At 39.0% G+C, this 21,040-nt stretch overlaps 1 protein-coding gene across 2 annotated transcripts in view; it reads right to left on the bottom strand.

Annotated features, from left to right (window-relative positions):
- Positions 1 to 21,040, bottom strand: part of BBS9 (Bardet-Biedl syndrome 9) — a 436,742-nt gene that overhangs the window by 397,118 nt on the left and 18,584 nt on the right. Inside the window, exons 2-5 of one of the 2 annotated variants that reach the window (XM_070468373.1) lie at positions 20,873 to 20,995; positions 13,054 to 13,204; positions 9,878 to 9,942; positions 1,404 to 1,517 (exon numbers count right to left, since the gene is read on the bottom strand). In XM_070468373.1, coding sequence (XP_070324474.1) covers positions 1,404 to 1,517; positions 9,878 to 9,942; positions 13,054 to 13,204; positions 20,873 to 20,984 — 442 coding nt within the window. In that variant the 5' untranslated portion in view covers positions 20,985 to 20,995. The remainder of the gene's footprint in view (positions 1 to 1,403; positions 1,518 to 9,877; positions 9,943 to 13,053; positions 13,205 to 20,872; positions 20,996 to 21,040) is intronic. The other variant, XM_070468376.1, reaches the window with a different exon arrangement.

Genomic DNA, 21,040 nt, shown 5'->3' with positions numbered 1-21,040 from the left:
GTTGCCATTCCCTTCTGTAGGGATCTTCCCAACCCAGGGATTGCACCGGGGTCTGCTGCATTGTAGGCAGATTCTTTACCACCTGAGCCACCAGGGGAGCCCATCACCCAAAATATTCTTGCCTTTACTTTTGTATATAAAACAAAGTGAGTTCACATGAATGAAGGATACTTCCAAAATAAAGATATTTTTTCATGTCACTAAAGAAAAATCTAACACATGTAACCTACTTTTTATTAACACAATGAAAGTGAAGTCTCTCAGTCATGTCTGACTCTTTGCAACCCTATGGACTGTAGCCCACCAGGCTACTCTGTCCATGGAATTCTCCAGAGTCCAGAATACTGGAGTGGGTAACCGTTTCCTTCTCCAGGGAATCTTCCCAACCCAGGGATCAAAGCCAGGTCTGCAGAATTGCAGGCAAATTTTTTACCATCTGAACCTCCAAGGAAGCCCATTAACACAATGGTTAAACAATAAACTCATAAAAATGTGAGCCTAAAGAGAGCTATATTATAAAATCCCTAGTTACATGTTCAGCAGGTGCCCCCATACACACATACACAAAATCACACAGGCAAGTGTCACCACCTGGCTTTCTATCCTCACTTCAGCACCAGAAGCTCCTCTATCACTCTGTCATGGTGAAGTGAGAGAAATTTAATTGTAAATAATCCTCCAATACCAACGATCACAGTGTAGAGAAACAAGCATCAAGCCCCAGTAACTCAAGAAGCTAGGGTGGAACTAGGGTGGTAGCCCTTGTGCAAATTAGAAAAAGATACTCCCAGGGTGGAAGGAACACAGCCTCACTGAGCCAGGACTTGGTAAAGGTAATGTCTTCGCAAAATTTAGGAAAGTTTCCCTTTCTCTAGGGATATTTATTCCAAGCCAGGGCACATGGCCAGATGAACAGGATCAGGTCTGCATTTCAGTCTCCACCAGCCCCTTATGCCCTGGTTTAAAAACAATTTACACAACCTGCACAGTGGCCCTGGAGGTGGGTGAGGTGGGGACAGGGGTCGACAGCTTCATCCTGCCTCTACCAAATAGAGCAGGGACATCCATCAATGAAGAAATCAACCCCTTCTTCCACTGCGAGAGGCAGGCACACAGTTCACCAGAGAAACTCAACTTCAGTCAACTCATGTGTAAAAGACAAAATTTAAAGAAAATGCAGTTTCAAAAATATTTCTGTAGACCACATAAAAGGGCGGGCTATGTGAAAATCATATATCCAATGTTTAGAGTTTTCTTTTTTTATTACTTTGCTCAAGTATTTTAATACAAAGGTTTCAATAAATATGTTTAACTCTGAGATTCATACCACATAATCCTCCATTTTTATATGGCCAAATATTCTGGTCCTTACAACAGCATGCTCATGATTAAATACAAATTACCTTTCACACCACCAAATGATCCATAAGTCATATTGCAGGCTGTTCTCTGAAGATTATGTTCATACATCAATTTGATCTGATACTGGTTCCCATGTTCCACATTACCCAAGGTTCCTAAAAAGAAAAAATAAAACAACTGCTTTGTATTTGTTTATATTAAAAAATATTAATATCTTATCACCTGTACCAATTCCAAGTAATTCAATTTCAGTGAAATTTAAAATGACAAAGCACTAAAGCATTATGTATCACGAACACTAACATACTCATGACAAAGAATGCCAGCACAGTTAGAACAATTTAAGTCTCAGCTAGATTATAGCATTAGATGAACTACTACCCTGGGTGACATTTTATTATCTATTTCCATTATGTCTGAGTAGAGTGTGATTATTTAAATAACAACAAAATCTTCCAGTTTCAGTTCTGAAATAAATGAGGTTAAGTTCCCTTCACTTATAACAATGAAACAGAAAAGACATGAACCAAAGTGCTAAGAAAAGAATTTCCCACACTATCAAGCAATTCAATTTTCTACACCAACTCTCAAAATATTCAAGCCCCTAATACATTATGTTCTAATTTACTAGCAAGATCTAAAGCATCCCTCAGCAAGTAACTAGGACAATGTTTTCTTTGAAGTCTACAACTGACTGGTTCAAAATTGGGAAAGGAGTATGACAAGGCTGTATATTGTCATTCTGCTTATTTGACATATATACAGAGTACACCATGCGAAATGCCAGGCTGGAGGAATCACAAGCTGGAATCAAGACTGCCAGGAGAAATATCAACCTCAGATAGGCAGATGATACCACTCTAAAGGCAGAAAGTGAAGAAGAACTAAAAGCATCTAGATGAGGGTGAAAGAGGAGAGTGAAAATGTTGGCTTAAAACAACACTCAAAAAACTAAAATCAAGGTATCCGGTCTCATCACTTCATGGCAAATAGAAGGAGAAAAAGTGGAAGCAGTGACATTTTATTTTCTTGGGCTCCAAAATCACTGTGGACAGAGACTGCAACTATGAAATTAAAAGAAGCTTGCTCCTTGGAAGAAAAACTATGACAAACCTAGACAGCATATTAAAAAGCAGAGACATCACTTTGCCAACAAAGGTCCCTATAGTCAAAGCTATGGTTTTCCAGTAGTCACATACGGATGTGAGAGTTGGATCATAAAGAAGACTGAGCGCCAAAGAACTGATTCTGTCAAACTGTGGTGCTGGAGAAGACTCTTGAGAGCCCCTTGGATTGCAAGGAGATCAAACCAGTCTATCCTAAAGGAAATCAACCCCAAATACTGACTGGAAAGACTGACATTGAAGCTGAAGTTCCAATACTTTGGCCACCTGATGCAAAGAGCCAACTCACTGGAAAAGACCCTGATGCTGGGAAAGGTTGAAAGCAAAAGGAGAAAGGGGCGGCAGAGAATAAGATGGTTAGACAGCACCACAGATTCAATGGACATGAATTTGAGCAAACTCCTGGAGATAGTGGAGGACAGAGGAGCCTGGTATTCTGCAGTCCACAGGGCCGCAAAGAGTTGGACGTGACTTACTGACTAAACAACAACAAAAAAGAAAAATCTCCTTCAAAAAAAAAAAACTTTCCCTGCATTTAATAGATCATATATGCTTTAATTACTTCCAGGTTCATTCCAAATGAGAAAAGATTCTTTATCTGTATTTTACTCTCTAGTTGTCAGGCTTTCTAGAGTATATACAGTTAGAGCTATATCTTAGTGATCAGGCAAGAACATTATGATTAGAAACTGTATTGGAAAGAAAAATTATTCTAAATGCAACATATTCCACTAAGAAGCATCTTTGTCATTCAGTCAAAAATGCAAAGGTTAAAGAAAAAATTTTAAATATCACAAGGAAAATGAAATAGCTCCAAACTCAATAACATTATAAAACAATCTAAATATATGTCAGTCTGTATGTATGTGTATACAGATTTATATGTGAGCATTTGTGTTTTTGTTTTGTTTTGGTTTTTGTCCAGAAGGATTTACCAATGTTCACTGAGGTTGCAACAACAGAAGTATTCCTACTTCCATTTTAGAACTGAGGCACCTTAAGTTTAAAAAAAAAAATTAATAAATTTACCCCAAAATCACATAGCTGATAAAGGACACAGTACTCAAATTAGGTCTTCTGAGCCAGCACTATATATCCTGACACCTGGTTGTCCACCATTTAACAACTTTCAGGGAACCTGGTAAGCCAATCACAATTTCAAAAAAAAAAATTTCCTGAGGAGGGGTAAACTGGGAGTTTAGGGTTAGCAAATGCAAGCTATTATATATAGAATGGATAAACAACAAGATCCTACTGTATAGCACAGGGAACTCTATTCAATATCCTCTGATAAACCATAATGGAAAAAAATATTAAAAAGTAATGTGTGTGTATATATATAAATGAATCATTTTGCTGTACAGTAGACATTAACATAATATTACAAATCAACTATACATACATATATGTATATATACACACAGACAAACACACAAATATACATAGGACTTCCCTGATGGCTGAGACAGTAAAGAACCCACCTGCAATGTAGGAGACCTGGGTTCAATCCCTGGGCCGGGAAAATTTCCTGGAGAAGGAAATCGCAACCCACTCCAGTATTCTTGCCTGGAGAATTCCATGGACAGAGGAGCCTGGTGGGCCACAATCCATGGGGTCACAAAGTGTCAGACAGGACTGAGTGACTAATGCTGAATTTTACTTTTTCACTTTCATGTGTGTGTATATACACACACACACACACACACACACACACACACATAATTTCCACCCCCCACCTTTCTCTCCCTGGCCTGTTCTTCCTCACTTGGAAAGTGAAGGGTTGAAAGAGAAAAAACTAACAGGCAAGGATTTCTTGGAGGAGGACATTTTCTATGCAGATCTATGTCCCTGAAAATGCTAAGAACAGAACACACATCAATGGAATTAAAAAAAAAAAAAAAAAAGACTCAAATTTACCAGCTAAACCTGATAGGAGATGAAAGTTTTCTGGAACCTAAATGGTAATAAAGTCAGTAAAGTCCACAGAAATTGGTGGTAATCACTACCATACCAGCCACAAGGGCAAAAACCAAAAACTCTAAAAACATAACTCATAGCATTGATCTAAGGACAGTTCTAGCCTCTAAGAAACCAGAAAAACATTCCAAGAAACTTCTGGTTCATCCCTACAGAAATTCCAAATTTCATTCTGCACCTAAAATGAGAGGAACCCCTCCAAGAAAGGAATGTATCATGCATACTTGCTAGCCAAAACATCAGTGAACACAAGGGTCAGCAGTCAATATTTAAACAAACTTGCATGAAATGACACTAGGATTTATGTACTGGAAAAGCTCCAAATGCATTTGGAAGTTTTTAAATTTCAGGTAATTGCACTTGAAAATATAATAGTGCATCTAAGGAGAACAAAACAATTTATCTTCCTTCAATACTAACTTGGAATAAAGGTAGTACCTGAAAATCTGAAAATTCTGATCATTTTTTTCTAGAGAAGCATCAGTGACATAAGATTAAAATTTCTTACATAAGTTTTGTCCTTGGATTTACAGATTGAATACAATAAATGTATATCTTAATAATAGTCTACATATAACTAAAGTTCATATAAAGTTTCATCGATTAGAAAGTAAATGGATATTAGAACATTTTTGCTGCTGGCCTTATTTAAACAAGAGCTAATTTAAACAAAAAAAAAAATCCTCTCTGGACAATCAACGGTCACCTTGAAAACAGGTTTTGGTCCAATTTTATGTACATAACTGCTAAGAAATCCAACAATGTTAAATGAAATATTAATAAAAGCCATTACAAAGTAAAAGGTTCATTGTATTAAATAACCAAATTAGATTATGTAACCCTATCAAAAGTAAAGAGACATCTTTTTGCCCTCTCATGGCAAATGTTAAAATTCTATAAATATGTCAAATGCTCAGGAAGTACACAATTTTTAGAAGAGAATATTTAAAAGAACATAATCAGTATGGCTTAAGCTCACACATCTGTAACCATTTACTCAGAAACTGAGGCCCATCAGGAAAAAATCAGATGCTATGTGATGCCTTTCCTTTACCAGAGTATGATAAGATGGGCTAAGTTCAGGTCAGCAAGACCCTGCTGATTCTCTATATTAAACCAGCATTTAATGACATATCACCCCCAAAGAAAGAAGTCAGCACAGTAGCTTCTGATTACTAGGAATTGTTTGCTGTATCCAGGAGTTCTCCTCTAATTTGTCTCAAATATCTTTTAGGAGCACATAGCACACACAAAAGTGAAAGTGTCCGAATCTTTGTGATCCTATGGACTGTAGCCCGCCAGGCTCCTCTGTCCATGGAATTCTCCAGGCAGGGATACTGGAGTGGGTTGCCATTCCCTTCTCGAGGGGATCTTCCAGACCCAGGGATCGAACCCGGGTCTCCTGCATTGCAGGCAGATTCTTTACCAACTTGGTGACTGAACAACAACAAGCACACAAAAGAAAACAAAAAACATTTGGGGAGAGGGCACTTGGGGTTAAGGATGTCAAGTTCAGCTGACACGTTCATCTGCTGACACCAGTGATTTCACTTAAACTAGAAAGTGTTTATGCTTCCCCTGTTATAGTAAAAGCTAGGTAAAAGTTCGGTCTGATACCTCAAGAAATATATTCAAGAGAACAAAAACATTAACTTCCCTGCTTCTCAATTTAAACCAAGCCAGGAAAAATATACAAATTGTCAGCCTATGAATATCACAGGAGGCTGAAGAAATGAGAGACAGAGAAAGGAAATGAGGTGGAGTGTAAGGGAATGTAGTTTGGACAACTCCACATCCCCAGAGAATACAAAGCTTGTAAATGAATACAAAGAATAAAGGAGCAATAAAATTGCCATTCCCATGACAAGTAATTTTCATTTTCAACACTAATTTGAAGGAATATGTTTATGGATAAGTGAAAGTCGTTCAGTCATGTCCGACTCTTCTCAACCCCGGGGATTATATACAGTCCATGGAATTCTCAAAGCCAGAATACTAGAGTGGGTAGCCTTTTCCTTCTCCAGGGGTTCTTCCCAACCCAGGGATGGAACCCAGGTCTCCCACATTGCAGATGGATTCTTTACCAGCTGAGCCACAAAGGAAGCCCAAGAATACTGTAGTGGATTGCCTATCCCTTCTCTAGTGGATCTTCCCAACCTAGGAATCAAACCAGGGTCTCCTGCACTGCAGAAGGATTCTTTATCAACTGAGCTATCAGGGAAGCCCTTATGGATACCAATGTCTGATTAAAAAGCTGTGATCAAACATGCCAGTTTCTTTCACTAGGCTTTTTTGATAAACACACATTTCATCTTTAGTCTATGTCATACACCCCAGTAAAGTCTAGAGACTTCTGGCTTTCTGAGCCATTATTCAAATGGGCCAAGGGAAGGTCAAGAATCTAACCTCGTTTCTAATTTTTAGGATCTGTCCCTCTACTGCCCTCTTAGAGCCCCCACAGAGCCTCTAGAAAGGACCAGTACCCCAAGCAGCATTCAAGAGTAACTGTGGGCAAGTTCTCCTTCTCCATACCTGTTAATGAAATGTCACTCAAAGTTAATAGGCTTATGATGGGAAACACAGGAACAGCTAGACTCCTACAATAAAGGAGCCTCTATCATGCGTGCTCAGTCATTTCCAACTCTCTGCCACCCCCTGGACTGTGGCCCGCCAGGCTCCTCTCTGTCCAAGGGATTCTCCAGGCAAGAATACTGAACTGGGTTGGCATTTCCTCCTCCAGAGGATCTTCCCAGTCAAATCCTAGTCTCCTGCATCTCCTGCATCGGCTGGCAGATTCTTTACCACTGCGCCACATGGAAAGCCCAGCCTATATCATACCTTCTCCATTTATTCTGGAACACTAAATATTTGTCCTACCACTAGAAGGAACAACATTAGTTCAGTTCAGTCCCTCAGTTGTGAGCAACTCTTTGTGACCCCATGGACTGCAGCACGCCAGGCTTCCCTGTCCATCACCAACTCCTGGAGCTTACTCAAACTCATGTCCATAGAGTTGGTGATGCCATACAATCATCTTATCCTTTGTCGTCCCCTTCTCCTGCCGCCTTCAATCTTTTCCAGCATCGGGGTCTTTTCCAATGAGTCAGTTCTTCACATCAGTACTGGAGTTTCAGCTTCAGCATCAGTCCTTCCAATGAATATTCAGGATTGATCTCCTTTAGGATGGACTGGTTGGGTCTCCTTCCAGTCCAAGAGACTCTCAGGAGTCTTCTCCAACACCACAGTTTCAAAGCATCAATTCTTCAGGGCTCAGCTTTCTTTATAGTTCAACTCTCACATTCATACATGACTACTGGAAAAACCACAGCCTTGACTAGACGGACCTTTGTTGGCAAAGTAATGTCTCTGCTTTTTAATATGCTTTCTAGGGTGGTCATAGCTTTTCTTCCAAGGAGCAAGCGTCTTTTAATTTCATGGCTACAGTCACCATCTGCAGTGATTTTGGAGCCCCCCAAAATAAAGTCAGCCACTGTTTCCACTGCTCCCCCATCTATTTGCCATGAAGTGATAGGACCAGATGCCATGATCTTGGTTTTCTGAATGTTGAGTTTTAAGCCAACTTTTTCACTCTCCTCTTTTACTTTCATCAAGAGGCTCTTTAGTTCTTCTTCACTTTTTGCCATAAGGGTGGTGTCATCTGCATATCTGAGGTTATTGATATTTCTCCTGGCAATCTTGATTCCAGCTTATGCTTCCTCCAGCCCAGCCTTTCTCATGATGTACTCTGCATATAAGTTAAATAAGGTGACAATATACAGCCTTGATGTATTCCTTTCCCAATTTGGAACCAGTCTGTTGTTCCATGTCCAATTCTAACTGCTGCTTCTTGACCTGCATACAGATTTCTCAGGAGGTAGGTCAGGTGGTCTGGTATTCCCATCTCTTGAAGAATTTTACACAGTTTGTTGTGATCCACACAGTCAAAGGCTTTGGCGTAGTCAATAAAGCAGAAGTAGATGTTTTTCTGGAACTCTATTGCTTTTTTGATGATCCAACGGATATTGGCAATTTGATCTCTGGTTCCTCTGCCTTTTCTAAATCCAGCTTGAACATCTGGAAGTTCATGGTTTGTGTACTGTTGAAGCCTGGCTTGGAGAATTTTGAGCATTACTTTGCTAGCATGTGAGATGAGTGCAATTTTGCAGTAGTTTGAGCATTCCTTGGCATTACCTTTCTTTGGGATTGGAATGAAAACAGACCTTTTCCAGTCCTGTGGCCACTGCTGAGTTTTCCAAATTTGCTGGTATATTGAGTGCAGCACTTTAGCAGCATAAGAGGAGCAACATATTTTACCACAAAACAATGAGTGTTTAAAAATGACAGTAAGATTACTTTACTGGGTATCTGATACAAAAAAAGAATGGAAAAGAAAATGATAGTGGTAACAGAGAAGGAAAATAAGACGAAAGTAACACAGAGACAGTAATAAATAGCCACTACCAATTGCCTCAGCACTACCTAGAAATATAAGTTCATTCATTCATTTAACAAGTATGCCTACCGCACAACACACACCAAGCCTGCCTTCAAAATCTAACAGATCTTCAAACCAAAAAAGAATATCCAGCTTGGTGACAGTAAATAAGAATCATTACTCCAATTAAAAGCAAAATACAAAGAAAGCCTAAATCAAGAGACTGAGTGTGAGAAATAGAGACCTAAAAGCTAATATTTACAGCAAATTCCAAAGAAGTGCATCTTTTGAATAAGCAATAAGTCCACAGATAGTTAGCTTTATTGTATCCATTGAAAAAATTCTCCGATGTTGACATCATAAAAATAACTCTCTCAGCTTGAACTAAAATTTACCTAATAACTGAAACAAAATTCGTAAGTTACATTTTTAATAAGGGCCAAAATGCTGAAACCAGACTACAATTAACTTTCATACTTGTACCCACAGGACCATGTCAGGGAATGAAATCTGAGTAAGCCTCAAATACATGCCTTGAGGTCTGGTTAAATGAAGACAACCAAAAACCAAGAAATTGGAACCATAAAGAAAAAATACTTGAGGTTCACCAAAGAAACGTACTTTAAGCCACCATGACTCAGCATTTAATGAATTCTGTTGTTGCTACTGAACATTTCTTAAGACTTAAGTGTCCTAAGTACCCAGAATTGGCCTCTCTTAATCATAGGCAATCCTGGACACAATTCCTCAGACAAAGGAGATTTCAAGGAACCGTCTACAGTGATAGAAATTTAAGTATGCATGGAAACAGCAGACCATGAAAACGTAACAGTCTTTGCAACTGAAAGAATAAGTGAACAATGGGAAAACGCTAAGATAAGAAAACTTTTAACCAAGTTGATATAACTATTCTTACATAATATTAAGAAGTCCATATTTTAGTAAAAAGTCTACATTTAAAAAAGAAAATGTTTCTTACCTGAGACAGAGTAGACACACAGTTTTCTTGAATGCAACACAGCCAAATGAAGCATCTCAGTACCTCTGAAAAATGGTGAAAGTTTTAAAAGTTTAAATACTAGCTTCAGATGTAACCCCAAAAAAATGACAAAGTAATTTTAAAAAGAGATAATCATAACCTATCTTGAGTGAACTAAAATAAATAATTCACTGGATAACACTCAAAACCGAAAAATAAATTTAACAAAACAGTCAGTTTGACAATCCCAGAGGCCCAAGAACTTTGCCTCAAGGAGTTGCCTTCAGATTAAAGCCAAAGGAGTCTCCCAGAAAGAGCTAAATCAGAGGCCCCTGAATGCGCTCTCCCACAATAAAGCCACACGGGACTTCCCTGGCAGTCCAGTGGTTAAGACGCCACACTTGCATTGTGGAGGGCCCAGGCTGGCTCCCTGATTGCAAAAAAAAAAAAAAAGAGAGAGAGAGAGAGTGACCCAAGCTCTGGTCCTGGCTTGCAGGCTAATTAACCTATGACCCTGGGCAAGAAATTTATACTCTCTAAGCCTGTTTCCCCTTTTGGAAAATAAGAGCTTTCAATTCAATGAAATAAAAATCATGTGAAAGCACCTTGTAAAGTATAAAGCGCCAGAGAAAGCTAACCATCACTGGGAAATGGCATATATCACATCCAAGTCTGAAATTTTACTAAAGGTATTGAAAATATTTTGGTGTGGTCTTGTCTCGCTGTTATCTCATGTTCACTGAACTCAGGGTAGGCAGGACGCCAGCAGAGAAGCTGGAAGAAGATGCAAGGAGCTGTAGAAACTACAGATATTCTTTACTTACTGGGGGAAGGCAGACACGCTTTAATCTCTAACAGCTGACACAGCAGTAATGATGACTACACAACTCAACTTCACGGGACTGGACTCAACTGGACACCTCTAAGAGTGTTTCAGGTGGTGCTTATACAGACCACACCACGATGCGCATGCTTAGCGCCACAAATGATCTCAGCTGTCCTGAGTGAGGAGTGGGGCGAGAGAGCCTGACCATCGTCACCTGGCCAACTGCTCTTCCCCTACAGGTCTCAGGTGTCACCACTACACTTCCCAGCCCCTATCAAGTGATTTCCAGAAACGTGGCACAGTCCGCTGCTGCTAAGTCGCTTCAGTCGTATCCGACTCTATGCGAACCCATAGACAGCAGCCCACCAGGCTCGCCCGTCCCTGGGATTCTCCAGGCAAGAACACTGGAGTGGGTTGCCATTTCCTTCTCCGACAGTCAGTCTAGAAATCCTAAATTCAAAGTCTTCAAGAGTCCAGTCAGAGGATGTGAGTGAGTAAAGGGAGTAAATGGCTGTGATCAACTGGAGACTAGGGCCAGTCTAAAGGAGACAGCAAGTAGCTACTCGGTTCTGGGCTTGTGGCCAGATCTCCACATTTTTTTCAGGAAAAGCCAGAAGGCAGGGATTTTATGTGAAAATTCCTCATTCTTAAACACTGGCAATTCTTTTAAATTTAAAACTAATCTGCAAGCAGGCCTCCGATGTCTGACCTCTGAAACAGACTGTTCTAAACTAAAAGGACTATAATTGAAGTCTGAAGACTTGGACTGGGGTCTTGACTCTGCACTTTGGTATTTCTGTGATCATTTAATCTTTTAGAGTGTGAATTTCTCGTTCATAAAATAAGAATTATATTAGATAATACCTATAAATATACACAACTATCACATAATCAAGATTGTCTTCAAAAATCTTTACATGTATCCTGAACACTCAACTTTTCCATCATGCACAGGAAAAGAACACGATGTCATGGAAAGACAATAAAGAAGAGAGTCAGACAGACCTGGGTCAGAATCCTGGCTGTGTGACGGAAAGCTCTGAGCCCGAACTAGCTACCTTATCTCTAAATGCAGATCACATCTTATAGATCAGATTAATGAGACAGTACTAGTCAGTTAATAGTAGGACAGTATCCACTCATCAGTGTTAACCTTCTCCCTTCTAAAAAATGATCACATAGATGAAAACCATATTACTATACAGAATGATTCTGACAGCATTCCACTTTTTTAAAACATGAAAAGGTAAAAATGCCTTTTAGAGACAAGAATTTCTTTTGTCTCCTTATTTTATAAATCTATCATGTTTATATGTGCTAGGTTCAAAATGGGCACCTAATCATTTCCTGCTTTTAGATGGAGTAGATATTTACCAGCCATGCCAGTAATAAACTCCTGATCCAGTCTGTCACAGGGCATAAAGGTCCCATCTCATGTCCCGGCCTAGAGCATCTATGAAGCAGCTTCCCATTAGAATGAAATATATTACTAGAAAAGAGTTACTAATGCTCAGGAGCAGTCGTTCAGGTTTTTCTAGCAGGAGTCAGGACCCTGAACAAGTACAACCTGGGGCCAATAAATTATGATGAGCAATTGACAGTGAGCCAAAGTCCAGAGCTCAGGGCACTCCCTGACTTAAGAAGGCAAAGAGGGCTCAAAAAGAAAAAGAAAGGGAAAACAAGACCACCTCTGTCTACATAAAATTTCATAGTAGATACTTTTATAAATGATTAATAAATACAGGTTTAATTTTAAGAAAATTCATGTATGAAAATAAGGTAAAATCAGCAATATCATCAGTAAATAAAAAACAGACATATTACATAAAATGCAAAATAATACATGGTCTTCTAAAATAAGTTTAAAAATAAAGTACTTTGAATCAAAGCCTTCCCTTGTGGGTTGAGCTGACTTCTTTTAAGAAACTAAGGACCTCTCTACCTCAAATAAGTAATACATTTTAAAGCCTCAAAATTATGCACCAAATGACATAGCTACTATGATGTCTAATTTTTTTAAACAGATTTATATAACCTAGAAAATCAGTGCTTTAAGTAAGTGAATAATTTCTGTTTCTTTATTTGATTATTTTCCAAAAGCTTATCTCCTTTCCTTTAAGCTTCTGATACATCAGGCATCTTAGGTCTGTTACAATTAAAAAAAAGAAAAACCTAAATTTTTCTGTCTTAAATGTACAGGTTTCCATATTAACCAATGTTCAGTACATGACAATATACAGGAAATATATTTAATTCATAGTCTTTTTAAGAATTCACAAAAATGACATATAAGGGACTGACATACTCCAAGCAGTAAGACAAAACACTAGAATTAGTGAACTGTACTTACGAAACAAACTTTCCTACTTCCACTTGCAATATTGGATCGCGTAGATCCACTTCTAGAAGCAAATCCTCAGCTTGAGCTCCATCTCCTGTTTTTACAGGATGAGGATTAAAGATTCTTAGGTATCCCATAAAGCTGCCCACAATTATTTTATCTGTAAAGAAGTGTTTTTAAAGACATAGGAAAAAACATTAGTCACAAAAAGTTTTGGAAATAGAATTTCTAATGTCTAAAAAAAGAATCTAAAGATTAAAAGAATCCAGTTTTGTTTCATATACAAAGACCAATCTGCCAACAGAATATATAATTAAAGTGAACTAAATAGCTTCACATCACCAATATTCAAATATACTAATGTACTACATTTTTCTTAAGCCTTAATTTGTTATCAGTAGCCATAATTCAGCACAAAGTGAGCCCTTTTAACAAAGGAATAGTATCAGGTTGTAAACTGATTTCATCATAGAGTGTCAACTCTATACCTGATTTTGGCTGTCGAAACACACTGCATGAAAACTTATTCCGAGGCCTCACTAGACAGAGTGCTCTGATTTATAATTATCTAGTTGGGTACAAAAGGGGGAAATGATAAGATAGGTATTATGGGTTGAACTGTGTCCCTCAAAAAGATATGTTGAAGTCCTAGCCCCAAGTAACTGATTTCATTTGGAAATAAGGTCTTTACAGATGAACCCAAGTTACAATGAGGTCACCCTTGATTGTATGTGGTAGGACTCAGTATCCTTTTCAGAAGAGAAAGCAAGGACACGGTGGGGAGGAGACTGTCACAGGAAGATAGAAAGACAAGCAAGAAGATGATCATGTGACCACAGAGGCACTGATTCGAGTGATAATCCATAGGCCAAAGAATGCCCGGAACTGTCAGCAACTGAAAGAGGCAAAGAAGGATCCTAGAGGCTTCAGAGATAGTATAGTCCTGCAAACACCTTGATTTTGGACTTCTAGACTCCAGACTGTGGCAGAATAAATTTCTGTTGTTTTATGCCAGTCAATTTGTGGTACTTTGTTATGGCAATCCTAGGAAACTAATAATTTGGGTTGTTTGAAATCCCCGGATTAGTAGAGTACACTGACTTTTTTTCTACATACGGAAAAGAAGGAGCTCTACACACTTTTTTATTGAGAGCTTATTATGTGCCAGGCAATGGTCTAAGTAGTTTACATATATTAATACTAACTCATTATCCTCATAATAATCCTCTGAGAGAGGTAGTATCCTAGGAATTTCAATCGTGAATAGAGATACACATGTCATTAAGAATCTGGTGCTACGATTCACAATAGCCAAGATATGGAAGCAACCTAAATATCCAACGACAGATGAATGGATAAAGAAGATGGGGTAAATATACACAGTGGAATACTGTGCTGTGCTGTGCGAAGTCGCTTCAGTCATGTCTGACTCTTTGCGACCCTATGGACTGTAGCCCACCAGGCTCTTCTGCCCATGTGATTCTCCAGGCAAGAATACTGGAGTGGGTTGTCATGCCCTTCTCCAGTGGATCTTCCCGACCCTGGGATCGAATCCATGTCCCTTATGTCTCCTGCCAATGCAGGAGACATTGGCAGGTTCTTTACCACTAGCGCCACCTAGGAAGCCCAGTGGAATACTACTCAGCCATAGAAAATGAAGTAAGGCCACTTGCAGCAATATGAATGGACCTAGAGATTACCATCCTAAGTGAAGTAAGTCAGATGGAGAAAGACAAATACTATATAATATCATTTATATGGAATCTAAAATACAACATAAATGAACTTATTTATAAAACAAACAGACCCATAGAGAACAGATTTGTGGTTGCCAAAGGGAAGGAGGGATGGGGAAGGGGTGAATTGGGAGTTTAGGTCTAGCAGATGCAAATGATTATATACAAAATGGATAAACAACAAGGTCCTACTCTACAGCATAGAGAACTATATTCAATATCCTGTGATAACCATAATGGAAAAGAATATGAAGAAATGTGTGTGTGTGTGTGTGTGTGTGTGTGTATATATATATATATATAGCTGAATCACAGTGTCATACAGCAGAAATTAACACAACACTGTAAATCAACTATACTTCAATTAAAAAAAAGAAGAATCTGGTTCTAGGTGATCTGATGGCAGCCTCAGATGTCTACAAAATCTCTGAGACATACTGGCTCCTGACTCTGACTAAGGTTTGGCCAAATGAACTCTCTATATTCAAGGGAGCTATGTCACTCTCATTCCAATCTCTCTTTTATTTGCATTTATCATAATTGTTTCCTGTCACTTACAGCAAAAAAAAAAAAAAAAATGTCAACTGATATACAAAATTAGCACCAAGGAATAAACTGCAGACACCAATTCCTTCAGGGATATTTAGAAACTCATTCTTGAGGTGAGCTGGGGCACAAAGCATTAAAACTCCGGCTCATAATTTAGACAGAGTTAAACAGCATCATACACAGTGACAGAACAGCTCATCAAGGCAACACCTCCCAGCATCTGGAACACTGTGCCCACTGCAGGTAACACTCTGGTGAACTGAACAGCTGCTGCCAAATGAACAGGAAGGAGCAATGCCAAACCATATGTAAGACGGCGTTTCCTAAGGGCACTGGATAATTTAAAGCAAGAGGATGATAGATTTTGACCAAAATTCTCATCTCAGGGTAAAACTAAGGGTCTTTGGGAGTCTGAGGAAACAATTTCTTACCTCACTTCACAGGCGGTTTAACCCCTAAGAATCTAGTTCAGGGATTAACACTAGAGGTTTTAAATTACAGGAACAAATGAGTTCACAGTCTCTCCATGTTTCTTACATAAAAGTAAAGACAGTGATCAGAAAGAGTAGGGTTCACCTTTACCATGCCCCAGCCTCAGGGGTAAGAGGAAGTCAGGATGGCCAAGCCCAGATGGTGACAATTTAACCCCTAGAATTACAACGTGTATGTATAATTATTAAAATAGTGAACCCCGTACTTAAGTCAATTTATAGACGTGGAGTCACCTGAACAAAGGCAGGGCTGTGTACAGACTGCCGTGGTAGAGTCTGTCCGCAATGCAGGAGATCCAGGTTCAATCCCTGAGTCAGGAATATCCCTGGAGAAGGGAATGGCAACCCACTCCAGTATTCCTGCCTGGATTCTCCATGGAGAGAGGAGCCTAGTAAGCTACAGTCCATGAGGTCACAAAGAATCAGATAGACTGCGTGACTAACACAACAATTATAACACCACACATGTCTAATATAAAGTTTCCTCAGATTCTTCCCTGTAGAACCATTAGTCACTCATTCAAATGTACTGAACAAAGGTAAATACCCAACCTTTATGAGAACACTGAATATTGGCTCTGAATTACTACTAATTCTGGAAGCCCAGGAAGATACTGTTGTTGCCAATTATGGAGATTCAGTGATAAATTAACTTTCTAATTTATTTCACCCCAGTGGGAAAACAAAGCCAATCTATGATTTCTCACCCAGTATTTGAGAGCTTAAAGGAAATATATTTCTGTAGAAAACTGTGGAATAACCACTTGGTTCCCTAAGGTGTACAGTGAGGGATGTTATATTAAAAGGGCTAAATAGAAGCCAGTGGAACTCCATCTCTCCAATAGGGAGAAAATCAAAATCAATACCATTTCTAAGCCTGATTTGAAATGGTCTCCTAAAAATCGATTCCAAAAAACTTAACTGTATATATGTGATAATTCCTATCAAAGAATTTTGGTTTAATAACCAAATTTGCTGATAAAAAATCTAATTAATGGGTTTGAAAGAGTTAAGGGACTTCCCAGGAGGCACCAGTGGTAAAGAACCCATATAACAATGCAGGAGACATAAAAGATGCAGGTTCGGTCCCTGGGTTCGGGAGATCCCCTGGAGGAGGGCATGGCAACCCACTCCAGTATTCTTGCCTGGAGAATCCCATGAACAGGGGAACTGGCAGGCTATAGTTCATAGGGTCTCAAAGAGTCAGATACAACTGAAGTGACTTAGCACTGAAGCACCGAAGCACAGCGTTAAGGTTGATCAGTACATCCTTAAAGGGCAACTCTAAATTCTTCTGTTATTCACAAACTGTTTTTTCTTGGAGCAAACTAATACATCCCAATCTGAGTAATGCCTTTTCTACTTTACAATACATGGAGACCAACAAGAACAGTTTGCTTTCACTTAATAGGAGCAAGAGTATACATATACAAGTATGACCACAATCCAATCCACAGGACCCAGTGCTGCCACATCCTCTCATAAGGGCTGCTGCTGCTGCTGCTAAGTCACTTCAGTCGTGTCCAACTCTGTGCGACCCCATAGATGGCAGCCCACCAGGCTCCCCCGTCCCTGGGATGCTCTAGGCAAGAACACTGAGTGGGTTGCCATTTCCTTCTCCAGTGCATGAAAGGGAAAAGTGAAAGCGAATCCGCTCAGTCGTGCCCGACTCGCAGCAACCCCCGGACTGCAGCCCACCAGGCTCCTCCACCCATGGGATTTTCCAGGCAAGAGTACTGCAGAGGGGTGCCACTGCCTTCTCCTCATAAAGGCTGAATGGGGCTGAAAGAAATATGAGTGAAATCCAGGGACCCCATGGGCCCTTCCCTGTACTGTCTGGATCAGTCTTAAATGAAACTACTATAATCCTCTTCAGGCAAGCACCAGTGTTCTAGATCCCTCAGGAATGAAGACCTAGACCACAAAACAATTTCAAGGTGCTAATACTATCCTTTCACTCTCTGATCACCTCCAAGAAAGTAGGGATCAACTGGTACTACTGTCTCAATTCCCAACCTAACCTGCAACAGGTGACCAGTTGCAAAACAGAAGGATGTAGCTCCCAACATGATTTCTTCAAGTAGCCATACAATTTTTCCTGCTCCTTCATCTTTATTTTTAAGTTTTTCTTTCTCTACTTTTCCTTGACTATTAATATTGTATACATTAAACTGTGAACAAAAATTTTATGCCCCAATGATTCTAGAGGCAGCAGGATACTGAAACATGAATACTGGAATGACAAATGAAAGGGATAACACCCAGAGAGCCTAGTCTTGAAGAGCCAGGGCTCTCTGAAAGTGCCTCTGAAGCAGTAGGTGCACACAGCTATCTTTCATTGCAGATGGGTAAGAATATGCGTGTGTGCAGTAGTACAAGGGACAGCTGCCCCACGTTAGGTATAAATGCTGAGAAGCTAAAAGTGATAAATGTGAGAACTACTTTTTAGTCTGCCTTATGTTTGTGTTTAACTCTGATTCTTGTAACAAACACTCCCTCCAGGCCATAGGTTAGCATGTAATCTAAGCTGCACCATTAAGATTCTCTCAGGATGAAGGAATCCTTGATGTTCTCTCAATCTCCTCTCAAGACTGAGGAATCCTTCTTCTGTAAATCAAGTCAACTTCGTCCAAAGCAATTTCTTTTTTTTTTTTTTTTTCGTCCAAAGCAATTTCAAGGTGCTAATACTATTCTTTCACTCTCTGATCATCTCTAAGAAGGCAGGGATCAACTGGCACTACTATCTCAATTCCCAACCTAACCTGCAAACTTCTCTTTATCTATGTCCATTCTTATCTTCTTGCCACACAAGCTTAAAGATAGCCCTTCCATCTGCACACCTCATCCCATCTCCTACTGTCTTCTCTAGATCCCTTCTCTAGAAGACTGAATCTCATTCCTCTATGCTACACGTTCCATTTTTCCCATTTCTCTTTACCCTACATGGTCACCAAAGACCATTCCCCCTTATCCCTTCACAGCTGTTTCTTTAAAGGGCCATAAACACTCAGTCTTTCCCGCCTCTCATTCCTTCACTCTCTGCAAATCTAGGTTTTGTTACCACTGTGCCCATTCTTCCACCCTCACCAAGGACACTAAAGAACCACTAGTTGCAAAACAATGTGGAAACGTATCAGTCTCTATGTCACTAAATCTCGCCTTCCAGGTGCCAGCCCAGCTGATTCTCCTGCCTCTCTGACTGCCCGATCAGAATCTATTATTGACTACCTTTCCCAAAGCTCCTCCCTGATTGTTCCTTTTCTCCGGGTCACGGTCCTAAGGTTCCTTCCCTCTTGTTCCATCTTATCTCTCTGCGGATTTTTACCCTTCCCAGGGCTTCAAATACAATCATTCTGCTCATTCACTTCAAATACATACATTCTACTGCTACTGCTGCTAAGTCACTTCAGTCGTGTCCAACTCTGTGAGACCCCCTCACTCCCAAATCTCTACTTCAGTTCTGCCTACCAGACGCTTCTATTTCAAACAGAACATGCTTGAAACTGCTCTCACTAAACTTCCACGTAGGTCAACAGTAATAATTATTAAACTTTAGTGTACCACCATTCAACTTTGGAGCTTGTCAAAATGTAGATACCTAAGCCGCCATCCAATCCATCTACCCTCCAGAGAGTATGATCTTGAGGATCCTGTACATGTGGGACAAAAAAATCTTCATACACAATAATCACTTCAGAATATTATGATGTAGGAGGTCCAGGCTTTGAGAAATAATCATCAGTGGTTTTTTTTCTGTATGGAACACACAGAGAGAGAATGATGTCTGCATAGCGAAAACAGAGGAAGCGGCTCATAGCTGGATGCAAATTAGGGGGACCCAACATTTCAGCATACTGGTAACCCACTAGTGGCACCCCAGTGAGAAGCTCTAATAAAAATAAGGAGTGAACACCATGTTATTCAGATAACCAGTAATTACAGTTTACAACCAAGTTGAGCTTTAAATAGTTTGGGCAGAGGTGGGTATGAAACTATTTCTCTCTGGCAGGTATTTTTGTGGCTGCCAAATTCTACGGGAATTATACATTTAAACAAACATTTGGGCAAGAGGCAGGGTTGATAATCATTAAAGAATCACTCAGGACATCCTCCAAATAGAAGACCTTCATATCTCCTATCAGTAGGAAGGCAGAGCCCAGATCTTCCTCAGATACAATGTAGTAGGTGCTCAGAACAGTTTAGTGACTTCCACTCTTCATTGATTATATCACTTTCTCCTTTCACCATACAACCCAAATTCTACTATTTTACATTATAGGCAAGAGAAAGAAAATAAACAAAAATGTAAAGGGGCAATATTTATATAATGAATAGAAGAAAAAGTATTATAAGTTTTAAGAAGTCAGTGAGTATCTGAATTACCAAAAAAAAAAAAAAAGCTCATGGCTATAAATCATTTAAACCAAATATAAATTTCAAATAGCAATAATATAGACCTAAAATGTTATAAAGACCACTGATATATGACCACGTGAAGAGGAGCAAATAATTTAAGAATAAAATAGAATACTGTTTCTAGTATCAAAATATAAAAATGAAAGCAATGATTTAAGAATTGTTTTCTACAAAGAGAGAGATTAACATAATTTGTCCATATTGGTAAACAGCTTTTAGATTCAATTTTAAATAATTTTTCTTGCAAATAATTTCTACAAAAGAAAAATTTTCAAAACTAAAAATATTTGCCAGTTCTACCCTATAATACCTGATTTTACAACAAATAAAAATAAATTAAATGATACTTTATAATATTTTTGTGAGTTCCAGCAAATATGACAGAATCAACACGGACCAGAAAACTACAAACAACAAAACACAAGTAATAACTACATTTATCAGCTGTTACCTAAATATTACTTATAAGGCAAATGATCTTAAAAACTGGGTTACTTTGTTTCAAAAAAAAAAAACTGGGACATAATCATGACAGTTCACCTAAGTTCTGTAAAGTATACATTTAAAAAAAAAGTCATTTTTATTTCATCCCTATAAAATGCTTTGTTCCAACATGCTTGGTGATAAGTTGTTTACCTTGTCCATTTCCAGTATTGTCAACATCAGCCAAACACAAACAGCCTTGATCAAATTCTTCTTTATCTCCCAGAACAGTAGACCACCAATCACGGGCTTTAAATAAAGACATTTTTGTTCACTCTAAAAAGAAAGCATTTATTTATAATCAAAATCCATTTCACAAAG

The sequence above is a fragment of the Odocoileus virginianus genome, chromosome 1 (assembly GCF_023699985.2).
Source record: "Odocoileus virginianus isolate 20LAN1187 ecotype Illinois chromosome 1, Ovbor_1.2, whole genome shotgun sequence".
NCBI classification, from domain to species: Eukaryota; Metazoa; Chordata; class Mammalia; order Artiodactyla; family Cervidae; genus Odocoileus; species Odocoileus virginianus.
The sequence above is the reverse complement of the archived record's forward strand: the minus strand, read 5'-3'. Positions and strand labels throughout refer to the sequence as shown.